General features: G+C 38.6%; 1 protein-coding gene across 1 annotated transcript in view; it reads left to right on the top strand.

The window, feature by feature from the left end:
- The window catches only part of RBL2 (RB transcriptional corepressor like 2), a 51,614-nt gene that overhangs the window by 18,825 nt on the left and 20,624 nt on the right, over window positions 1–12,165 (top strand). The window contains exons 5-8 of the mRNA XM_024208718.3: window positions 5,628–5,756; window positions 6,585–6,745; window positions 6,900–6,964; window positions 10,085–10,271. Coding sequence (XP_024064486.1) covers window positions 5,628–5,756; window positions 6,585–6,745; window positions 6,900–6,964; window positions 10,085–10,271 — 542 coding nt within the window. The remainder of the gene's footprint in view (window positions 1–5,627; window positions 5,757–6,584; window positions 6,746–6,899; window positions 6,965–10,084; window positions 10,272–12,165) is intronic.

The raw sequence follows: 12,165 nt of genomic DNA, 5'->3' as shown, positions 1-12,165 counted from the left end.
AGACCAGGCATTTTAACTGCTTTTATTAGACCATACTGATGCATTTGCCTTTATATATCTTTATCTTACACAATTTACAATTCTTATTATGGAACTTTAAGCATCAATGACAGGCAGAAAAGACAGTTAATGAATAGCTTAGAGGAATCGCCTATTCTAAACTCTTTCATTTTAATAAAGGAAATGAAAGTAATTGGTGAATTTAGTTTTTCAAGTCCATAGCGATTGATTTTTAGAATTCCATTATTTTTCTAGGGGTTAAAGATCAATATATTAACCACTGAGAAATCAAAATATAATTCTGAATATGTACCCCATAAAATTTACCTTTGATGTGGTGTGAAAGCTGTATGCTTCTGTGTTCCCAAACTGAAGCCCCTAAAACAACGATTGGCTTAAAAAATCATGAGATTTTTAAAATAATGAATTGGGGTTCTTTTTATTTGTGTTCCATTTTTTTGAGCCTTTAGAGGTCTTGTGTTCAAAGTTTTCTCTGCAATCATGAGGGCTGGCAACTTTTTAATGATAGCTGAGATTCTCTCAATCACCTGATTCTAGGAGCTGGAGTTTTAAGAAAAGCATTTGGACTCGTGATTAAATTGAGAGAGTTGGCAACACTATGTTTTTAACAACTTTCAGGTAGGCATACCTATTAACAGCCATAAAGCTGATAATATTGAGAAAACAAGTGAATGTCTTGTACACAAAGAGCTAACCATTTTAAACCATGCACATTTGTAAATAACTTTCTCCCTAGAGAAATACTACTTTTAAAAGGAAACTAGAGATCTAGCATATCTATTGCCTTTCTTATTTGCCTTAGCAATAGAAAATAACCAGGAGCTGAAAAAATTATAATTAAAGAAAATATTGCAGAACCCAAAATTGAAACTCCAGAACAAAATCATTTCCTATGCAGATGACATTGTCGTAACATATGTAACCCTTTTCTGTTGCTCTGTGAATTAGCTCACTTTGGCCAGGTCTTGGATTATAAAGTACATTTTTTATTATTGTCAGTACTGATGAACCAAGAAACATATAGAGAAGTTCAAAATGTCATGTCATTTCTGATGTGCCTGTATAGAACGTAAGTACTTATTTGTGTGTACATATAACTGATACAATAGATTCACTTTATAAGGCTAGCCTGTCCTCGTCTTCTGCAAAACGTCTCAAAGAAAGCAAGAATGAAATAAACTGTCTAAGAAGGTTGACTGAGTGATAGTGTGTGTGTGTGAATGAAATTACGCTTTCATGTTCCTTATTCATCCTATATATGCTCTAGGATTTTCTTTGGGAAGTTAGATAAAACGCTACTGGATTCTGGAGGGTCTTTATAAGCCCTCAAGTTTTTTTTTTTTTGTTTTTTTTTGTTTGTTTGTTTGTTTTTTTTTAAGATTTTACAGTTACTATAAGAAGAGGGGAAGGTATTGTTCTTCTAAACTTGAAGCAGTATTATCAGGCAGGTAACGTAAGAATTTCAGGTTGGAATAAAGGAAACCAGAATTCCCACTGGATTCAGGCAAGGAGAATGTTCAATTTAAATATTGTGCTTTCCCATAAACTGAGAGTAAGGGAATAACTTCCCTTAATTAGGACGTGATGGAAAAGTCTTTATTTATTTTTTTAAAAGTGGTGACAGAATGTAACTCCATTTATTCTGATTACTGAATTAGAGTGCAATTTTGTGCATTTTTTTAGAGGTGCAGCGTGGTACTTGAACCCTGGCTGGGGGGGGAGAATTAAAGGGGCTTTACATGACTTTTGCATCCTCCTAATCATGGGCTGTTCCAGGAGTTGGAGAGGCCCCTGATATAATTTAAACAGCCCTGGGCACGTAAATTACAGCTGCCTCCCCAGTCTGCCCTGTGGGCCTCAGGGCTGCCCAGAAACTATGCAGTCTTGGCCACACTCCTTACGTGACAGGATTTCAGAAGGGGTCCTGGCTGTTTCCACCATATTCTCATCAAGATAATCTTCCCCGGGCTGGTTTGTGAGCTTTAAGGGCCCCTTTATGCCACTCTGTCCCTCTCATGCTATATGAAGGAGCCTGAATGATTAGGATCTCAATCACAAGAGCTTAAATAATTTGGAAAGCAATTAAAAGTGTAAAAGCATAAAATATTACAGTAACCTCTTGAGAATGGGGAATTTATTACCCTGAAAAAATATAAGAAACACCAAAAGACTCTTCCCCCAACAAATCATGTTCATCTATGTGTCTGGTAATTCTGACATCTAAGATTGATGGGAAGCAGAGCTGACTTTTCAGGGCATAAACTTGAACTCCTAACTACCAGCCACTCTCGCCATAGCAGCAACCCTGATTTTCTCCTGCCTCACATTTCTTCTTCCTAATTTTCCTCCAGCATTCAATCCCATCCCAGACCTTCAGCAGTGATCCTAGATTCATCATATTCTTCCTCTTCCCAGATGGTATATTGTAGCATCATATTCTTTTCCATTCCTCCCCTGGGTGTGGAGATAGTTGTAGTAGATCTTATTTTCCCTTTCTTCCTCAGCCCACCCTGTCTTTTCCCCAATCACAGCAAATCACTAAACCAGGGGTTCTCAAACTGTGGGTCGGGACCCTGAAGTGGGTCGCACCCCTGTTTAAATGGGGTCGCTATCTTAGACTTGCTGAGGCCTGGGTCTAGCGAGCCCCACGGCCTGAGTGGTGGGGCTCAGGTTACAGGCCCCGTGCCTGAGGCTGAAGCCTGTGGGCTTCGGCTTTGCCCCGCTCTCCCACCAGGGGCCATGGGACTCGGGCTCTGGGTCCTCCTGCCCAGGGCTTGGGTGGGCTCAGGCATTGGTCCCTCCTCCTGGGGTCGTGTAGTAATTTTTGTTGTCAGAAGGGGGTCGCGTTGCAATGAAGTTTGAGAACCCCTGCACTAGACCATCCAAGTGAGGGTAGGAGAAGAGGGCAGGAGGCACACATGCAGTGAAGGGACTTTTCTAAATTACTGTAGAAGGATGGCGTGACGCTCCCCAGAGGTACCTAGGGTTGAGAGGGTACCTCACCACTACCTGCCCTTAGCATAAAGCAGCCTTGTCTGTGCCTGGTGTGGGTCAGCTCCTTGAAACCAACAGCCTCTGCACTGACTTCCAAGTCTCTACAAACCTCGCTCCCTCTGTGCAGGCTTCAGCTAGGTAAACACGAACCCCCCTAGTCCTCAGAGTGCTCCCTGTAGTGTCCACTGCTTAACCACTGGATGCTCTGAGAAATACCAAGTAAGCTGTCTCCAGAGCGACAGTGTACATGCAGCTTTGCTTGTGCAACTCATGATCGTTCTAACATTACAGCACTGAAATTTATTTATAGCGAAAACAATCAGAAGTTTATTAATAAAGATTTAGATTTAAGAGATACCGAGAGAAGATGAGTAAAAACAGAACTAGTTACACATATCAAACGAAACATAAAACGCAATCCTACATCTACACTTATTAATGGTTCTTTCCTATATTGTAGCTTTTCTTTCAAGGATTCATTCTTTGATAGAGCTGCTGGTTTTCAGTCAAAACCAGGATCCAAATTTTCATGAATATCCTACACCCTACAAGGGGTTTCCTCAGTAAATGGATACCAAAATGACTTTTTTGCTTGTCCTTATGCTCGCCGTTTTAATCCCAGAGTCTGGATAACCCCCTGTTGTTTCAGGTATGCTGGCTCCAAGTTGTCTTCAGACTCTGTTCACTTGAAATACAAATATGTAACTGCCATTATGTTTGGCTTGCAATGCTTACTCTATGTATGAACCTAGGCACATACTTTATTCAGGCAAAACCAGTTTTTCATCTCTGCTGGGGAGTAACACCTTGAAACATACTATAAGAACATATTTGAGGTATATAGACACAACTTTTCAAATATAGTCAGTACATACATTTCACAATATTAATGATCCTGGCTTTCATTTAAGATAGCACACAACATTCTTTACAGATAAAGACTATGACAGCAAAGTGTTCGGTGTAATGAGTTTGTCAGGCCTGATAGAAGTTGTTGTTATAGAACAGTGAACCTGTTGCCAATTGGCATGGAGGTGGTGTTAGGGTAATAGGTGGGGCAGACAGCAGATTTCAGGCTACCTGACAGAGTTTATGATAGTTCTGTACTCTGACAGATCCAGAGAGCTGGGAAACCTCAAGGACATGTAGGGGAGTTAGGGGAGTTGACCCCCAAGCGCTCTCCCGTCGACTCCTGTACTCCACCGCTGCGAGAGGCGCAGGCGGAGTCGACGGGGGAGCAGCAGCAGTTGACTCACCGCTGTGGAGACACCTTGGTAGGCCAATCTAAGTGTAGCTGAAGTTGTGTAACTTAGATTCTCTCCCTTCCCCCCCAGTGTAGACCAGGGCATAGTGCTCCAAAACTGAGGTTGGAAGGGTGTTTTACAGAGAGAAGTGGGAAAGCAACATAGTTGGCTCCTCTTTCCCTACTGCCCTGCCTGCCACCCCTCTCCTGAAAATTTTGGAGGTCTTAAACCGCTTCTACCATCAAAAGTGCTATTCTTACTGAAAAGATGCAGTGATGAAATGATTATCTTTTAACAAATATGGAACCTAGTGTGGAGGAGAGAACTTACTCCAGAATTTCAATAGACGGGTAATGTAGTAGTGGGCTAATACAAGGAAATGCATCTTAAAAAGTAAATCTGAATTATATGTACACATTGATGTGTTCTAAATTAACTTATCACGATGTGGATAACTCAGTGAAGACGTCTACTCAGTGCACAGCTCTTTTCTCTTCTAGTCTACCACCACACTCAATGAAACATCTCCGAACATAACAAGAATCAAAAAAGTAAATGCAATTAGTCTGTATTTAAGTTATAGAGAACAATACTGAAAATATTATTATGGCATTATATACGTTGTATGTTCTCATTTGGAATACTGTGTTCAATTCCGATCATCACCCCTCAAAAAAGATTCTGCAGAAAAAGAATATTGTAGAGAAGGTCAACAAATCTGATTGGAGTCATGGATAGACTTCCATATGATGAAAGTGGAGGTTGTTGTTATTAGGACTCTTCAATTTGGAAGGGATAAATAAAAAACTACATAAAAGTATATAAAATAAGGAAAGCCTCTCCCCACTGTGCATTGTCTGTCTCTTCTGACGCACTCCCTGCATTCTCATGCTGGGTGCAGAGGGGTTCTGGTGCAGGAGGTGGCAGAGCCAGGCAGTGGAGCTGGTATAGGCGGCAGTAAAGCCACATTTGTCAGCTTTGTAGTAGTGGAGATTCCTCCTGCGTGGGTGAATTCACTAGGGACATTCTCTGACCACTTTAAGTTCCTTTTCCTCTGCTTCACTGCCACAAAGTGAACTTGGCAGACTGGAACATCCAGCCTGTTATGTTAACATTTTGTTGGTTTTGTTTTCAAAACAGAATGTAATAATAACCAATAAAGTTAACACTATTCCTAAACACACACAATGTTTATCTGTTTATCGTTCCCTTTTTCTAACAGATATTTATTACAGTCACCAAAGAGATAGATCTTGAGATATGATTCTGCATTATGATTATAGAATAAATCTGAAGAGTGAATTGTTTTCAGAATTCTGAAGCTGATATTATTGTAAATTAACCCGATGTATATTTCTAATCACATAGGAAATTTTCCCATGATCAGTGATGACTTAGTCAATTCCTACCATCTCTTGCTATGTGCTTTGGATCTAGTGTATGGAAATGCTCTACAGTGTCCTAATCGTAGGGAACTTCTGAATCCTACCTTTAAAGGTATGTAGAAAAAAAGTTTTCTTCCATCCAAAACAATGAGAACTGCTAAAACTAAATCCTTTTTTTGAGACTGTGTAGGGCAGAGACTAAATAATAGAATATTGGCTTGATCCATGAAAAGGACTAAACATCTTGAAGCTATTAATTCTTTGCTCTAACTGGCTGTACAGTTTAACAGGTTTCCATTATACAGTATACTCTGAAATAAACAACTGGAATTCATTAATGGTGCATAGAGAAGCCAGGAATATCATTTACGAAGAAAGCACCATTGAGGGAAACTAGCAAATCAACCACTGCTTTCTTGTTAAAGACGATAGACAGTGACAAAATGTAAATTGACATGATAAACACGTACAAATAATTAAATAGTGAAATGTTTCCATTGAGTCAGTAATATAATTTTTTTCTTCAGACCTAAACTTTTGTTTTCAGTGCAGTGAGCTTTTAGCTTATTTGCCTCTAACATTTTCCTACAGTTTAGCTTAGTTTAAGCATTAGTGAGGATGGGAGCCTCTTTTTAGGACCACTTCTTTGGCTATATTTTACTAATTCTTACAGTTCATAAGTATTTGATCAATTTTCCATTAGAAAAAAAAATGGTTTTACATGTTTGTGATTATTTTTCTCTGTCACAAATTAAAAATGTTTATAAGTAGTGTTTGATAATATTGTCAAATTAAGTTGACATTCTAAGATTCATCAGTGCTTTTCAAAGTGGCTGATTATTTTAGTCTTGCAGTATATTAGTTCTTTAAATAGATATATTTGGTTAGCAGGACAGGAATTTACATAACTAAATATCACATTTTTCTCTTTCATTTGTAGGCCTTCCTGAAGACTTTCACAGTAAGGATTATAAACCATCTTCTGACCCTCCCTGCATCATTGAAAAACTCTGTTCCTTACATGATGGTTTGGTTTTGGATGCCAAAGGCATAAAGGAACATTTTTGGAAGCCATATATTAGGAAACTTTTTGACAAGAAGGTTTGTCTAATAGACTTAAAAGATTTCTTGTAGAGGGGGAAGAAATCTGCTTAATGACTGGCTTTAAAATATCCCATCCCATCCCATCCCATCCCATCTCCTAGAACTGGCACATTACTGAAATATTCACCATTTGTACTAAATTTTCTTACAGATTTTAAAAGGCAAGGAAGAAAATCTGACTGGATTTTTAGATCCTGGGAACTTTGGAGACAGCTTGTGAGTGTTTTGCATAAACATTCCTTCCAAATTTCAAAACAAAAACAGCTGTATTGACATTGTGTGTTTTTATGTTTTGCACCTTTGAGTGGTAATAAAATATTAACTAGTTGATTTATATAACTGTTTGAAGTCCTGAATTAAATGTAATTTTCAGATTCCTGTTTTGAGGTATCTCAGTTTCAGGCATATTTCAGGGCTCATACTTCTTGAGGAAGAAATTATTTGCTGTGTTCAATTATTTTAGTATCCCTTCCATAGAGATCAGAGTACCAGAAAGAGAGAGAGATTTATTTTATTCCTGTTGTCTAACAGAGAGGTGTGGAGCCACAGACAGTTATTTTCATATTGAGAACGTGAATTAGGATATATGGAGGGAGGATTTCTTGATGAAAAACAAATCTCTTCAGAAAGATTCTTTTTTTTCCCTCATTTCTCTGAAAGTGTTTGGGAATGGAGGAAATTATTTAAAACAAACTAGTCTCAGACATAACATTTGTTCTAATGAACTTGCTGAATGAAAGTCTTTGAAATAAAATCTATTCATATGATTTTTTTTTAAAAAGGCTGTTTGCGAGCTAGATAGTATTCAAACTGTGAAATGCATTTGACAGTAAAAGTACTGTATATTGAAAAGCCTTGGCATGAATTTTGTTCCCCTCAGATCTTCAGAAATGATTACAGATATCTGTGTTACTTCTCTTTTCCATTCAATGTTTGTCATGTGGCCATGCCTCCTGGCAGTTGTCTCAGACCCATGAGAAGGTTGTACTAGATCAAAAGTTCTGCTTTAGTGCTGCCCCCATTCTCTCCAGCGGAAGAGCCCATGTTTGTCCAGAAATCCCTTCTAGGGTTAATTGGGAAGTAGTTCTGGGTCCAGAGGTATGCAGGACACTGATAGGCCATTTTGAAGAATGGCAGGTGAGCGTGAGCATGTTATTTCCAATTATGAAGAGTTGTTTTCTAAACATTTAGGCACATGATTTCAAACTCATTTGTGAGTAAGGTTCACAGCATTATGTAAGGGAGAAGAGGACTATGAAGGCGGTCTCTCATGAACAATATCAAGGATCAGAGTTATTTAATTTTAGTATATGTTTGAGAGAAAAGTATCTAAGTTAGAAATTTTATACTCTTCTTTTAAGGAAAGAAGATGTGTACATCATGGATGAATTACTAACAAATGTTTGTGTTACTTATCAAATGTGTATTTTCCACATACTTCGAGACATACAGTAAAAATCTTTTAAAATCCCTTTTACAGAGCAAAACCATCCCTTGATTCCTCCACCAAAGAAAAAATTAATCAACTTTTTAAAAAAATATCTTGTTATAGGAATATAAGGAGTTTTTTAAAAGGTGGAAGGTGAGACATTCACAAGGGTCTAAGTAATCGGATCACCTAGGTGCTTTTGAAAATTTCACTCAGAAGAAAAGCAGTTTTACACCAGAATATCATGGTCCTAATGGCCATGTCTTCCCTACAAAAAAAGGCTGTTCTTAACTTGAGTAAGCTAATATGAGGTAAAATCCTAGCGAAGACAAGGAAGTTTCTAAGATTGTGTTAAAGGCTAAGCTCCCCCATGGTCTTTAACTCAACCTGCTAACTTGTGTGAAAATTACAAACTTCCCTGTTTTCACTAGGATTTTACCTCACATTAGCTAACTTGAGTTAAGAACACACTTTTTTGTAGGGAAGACAAGGCCAGTGAAAGAGTGCTCCTATGGTTCTGTTCTCTTGGTGTAGTAAAAGCCTTGCCCCTTTGTCATGAAACAGTCAGTCAAAAGTTTTCTTTAATATGAAGGGGGCGGGGAGTGTGTGTATCTGATGCCTCCTTAAGGAAGGCAGGAGTTTGTGGAAATTGACCCTATCTTGCAGCACACATGCCTGTGTGAGGTAACATCCCCTTTTCAGACAGTGGGAGACCTACACACACACGCACTTCTCTGAAGCGTGCACACACACACGCACTTCTCTGAAGCGCGCACACACACACGCACTTCTCTGAAGCGCGCGCGCACACACACACACACGCACTTCTCTGAAGCGCGCGCGCACACACACACGCCATCTGCAGTCGGCCTAATTGTAGAGGGAAAGAAGAAGGGCTCAGCACAAAAGTGTGTTTTCCCCACCTTTAGGCATGCATTATGTCCCAGTGCAATTTAGAGCAATTCAGGCTGTTCTGTTTTGCTCAGCTGCAATGAGCCCCCAGGGACCGCTGTGGCAGTGGGGGATCATTGGAATGCAGCAGCTCTCTAGCCATGCCTCTGTATTATTCACCAGAGGCCACAAGGTCAAGCCTGGTATGCGAACTCTTCAGTACCCTAAGGTTTTCTTACACTAGAGGAATCCTCAGCTAGCCTGTTACACACAATTTGTAAGTAATTCAGACATTGTTTTGCCTTCTCTGTGTACTGGCAGTGAGGGGTTCTACTCATTTTGTTTTCTCATGAGGGACAGCTGATTGCTAATTTAATATACTCTGATCCTAAAAACTATTCACTTACAGACTTTTTCATATTACCCACTTCCAATTTATTTTTAATTTATTTGCTTCTGCTAAGTCATACTCAGAAATAATTTTAGGATAACATTATGTACCTAAAATTTTAGTTAACCTTTTTTATAATGGTGGGAAAACATGCTTAAACTTCCATAACATCCTTTAGGATTTTTGAAAATGATTTATTGGTGACGCATGTGCCTTCAAACCCAGAATCACTTCCTGATTGATTCTAGGAGGCGCTCTCAGTTAGGAGGAACTTCCAGGCAAATACAGATTTCTCAGTAGTATGGAAAGCTAGAGGAGGCTAAGGTAAATCTAATACTGCTTTCGATTAGCTCTGTGGCTTTTACTAAATGGCATAGCCACTTGTCAGATTGGATAGGAAAGACAGGTATATGTTCTTGCTGTTATCATACTTGTGATATTATGGCCCATGACATAAATCTCAAATATTAAATTAGGATTAAAAATATCTTCAGTAAATTTCCAACAGGCAGAAGTAACAGATAAATGTATACAATAAGTAGATAAAACAGCAACCCATCAGTTGTTGCAGATATTTATACAGCTTTTGTTTTGAGTATCTGATGCTTTTTTCCCCCTGCTGTAGCAAGGCCATCAACAAAGCCTATGAAGAGTATGTTTTGTCAGTTGGAAATCTGGATGAGCGGATATTTCTGGGGGAGGATGCAGATGAGGAAATTGGAACTCTGAGAAGGTGCCTAAACACAGCTTCAGGAATGGAAACAGCTGAAAGAGTGCAAGTGAAGTATAATCTGCAGCAGCACTTTGACAGAGTGAGTATGACATGGTCGGTGTTACACACTGACTGTTTTTATGTTTCGTCTAGTGGATGATTTGAGTAAGGCTGTGTCAAAGAAAGATGCAGCTGCTTAACAGCTACTACTTTTTGTTCCACTCTGTTTCATTTGCCTATGGCAGACAGCACAGTTGTTACAATCACTGATTATAGATTAATATTTTAATTTTGTTCAGTGTATGCATTTTAGATTTACCTTTTTTTTTTTTATTTATCAGGCAGTGTTTTCAGGGCTGCCAACTATATCAGCATTTATACTGACAACATTCTTTTTACTCACACTGCCAGTTCTTCTTTGACATTATACGTATGTTGAGACTTTTCAAAAGCTTGTTGCTAATAAATCTTTGTGTAAAACAATCTTAATTTACTTTACTTGGCTTGTTGGTGACAGAAGTGCAAAAGGAGAGTGTGCTTTACAGTGAGATAACATTCTGAAGTAATTCAGTCCTGGAAAGACAGTTAGGAGGGATATCTTATTTTACTCAAAAAAAAGTATTATATGCTCATCCAAAGAGCATATCAGTACTAATTAATTTATGTGAGGGACTGCTCTGAGGTTGTTGAGCTGAAATGCTCATGAGAGTTGGCTGGTGACTATAGAAGAGACTGTTTTAGAGTTCAAGTCTTATTTAAAGAGCTGAAAGAAAACCTTGCTTCAGTAGTGAAGACCACTGATAGGAAAATGTTTGTGGTTTTAGGCCTAGGGTTTTTTTTATTTGGTTGGTTGGTTGGTTTTTTTGTTTGTTAGATTTTTTTTTTTTTTTTTTTTATCTGCTCCTCTGTAGTTGAGCTGTTTACTGGTTAGACCGCAGCTATGTTTGTTTGTTTTTTCAATTGGCCCGACTGAATGAACACTCTATGATTCCTTTCAAACTTTGGGTATTTGCCAAAGTGACCCCCAAACATTAGACTAGCCATCCAGTGTCAATTACTGCCTCAGGCTGCACCTGCCTGTTATGCAGCTTTCTTATTTCTAGTGGAATAAGAGAGATGAGCAATGCAGACAGAAGGCTTGGGCCCTGATTCTGTACCTCACACCATTGATGTCAGTGTACATCTTCCCAATAGAGAGAGGTGTAGGCCTTTTAATTCTCTTCTCAGTAGCTGTATATAGATGAATATTGTCTTCTACTTGACATCTGCTACACAGGGCATATATGAGCATCATAGCTGACTTCACAGAATATGCAGTACTATTTGACAGTGTGCAATCCTCAGACAGGTATGAGAGAGTCTTTGAGGGGGGAGCTGGAAAGCCTCTTTTACATGGTTTTGTCAGAATAATCATTTCAAAAGGGATATATACCTATCCTGGCCTCTCCAGAAGGTAAGGCACTGTTAGCTTGGGGCCCAAAAAATAAAGGACACTTCCTCTGTGCATGGATAGGTTACTGACCCACTTTTTAATGTTATATTTATTTCCCTTCTCTCTTGTAGACAGTGTAAAAGGACATACATTGAGATTTTCTAAGTGAAACTAATGGGAGATGTGTCTAAATTCCCTTATATGGCTTTGAAAAATCTCAACTACAGTATATTTATGGTGGTTGTTCGGATATTAGAACATGTGCATGTATTACACAAGGATGAGGCAAACTCATTGTTAAATTGTCAATTTAAAAAAACCCTCAGTATTTGTGGCTCTGACATTACATCCACATGTAACAAACTTCAGTCACTGTTTTTATACATTGTTCTGCTGTAAATTTAGAACATGTTCAACTGCCAATTAAATAATACCTTTTAAAAATGTTATACCAATTTATAAACTTGCTGCTTCTGCTTGTATGTAGCCACAGCTGTGCTGTGTTTAGAACTTTGTTTCTTCTTTGAGATCTTGTTCAAGTCAATTCCATTCTAGGTGTGTG

Source organism: Terrapene carolina, unplaced genomic scaffold (genome assembly GCF_002925995.2).
Source record: "Terrapene carolina triunguis isolate 2854851 unplaced genomic scaffold, T_m_triunguis-2.0 Scaffold130, whole genome shotgun sequence".
In the NCBI taxonomy this organism is placed as follows: domain Eukaryota; kingdom Metazoa; phylum Chordata; order Testudines; family Emydidae; genus Terrapene; species Terrapene triunguis.
The sequence above is the reverse complement of the archived record's forward strand: the minus strand, read 5'-3'. Positions and strand labels throughout refer to the sequence as shown.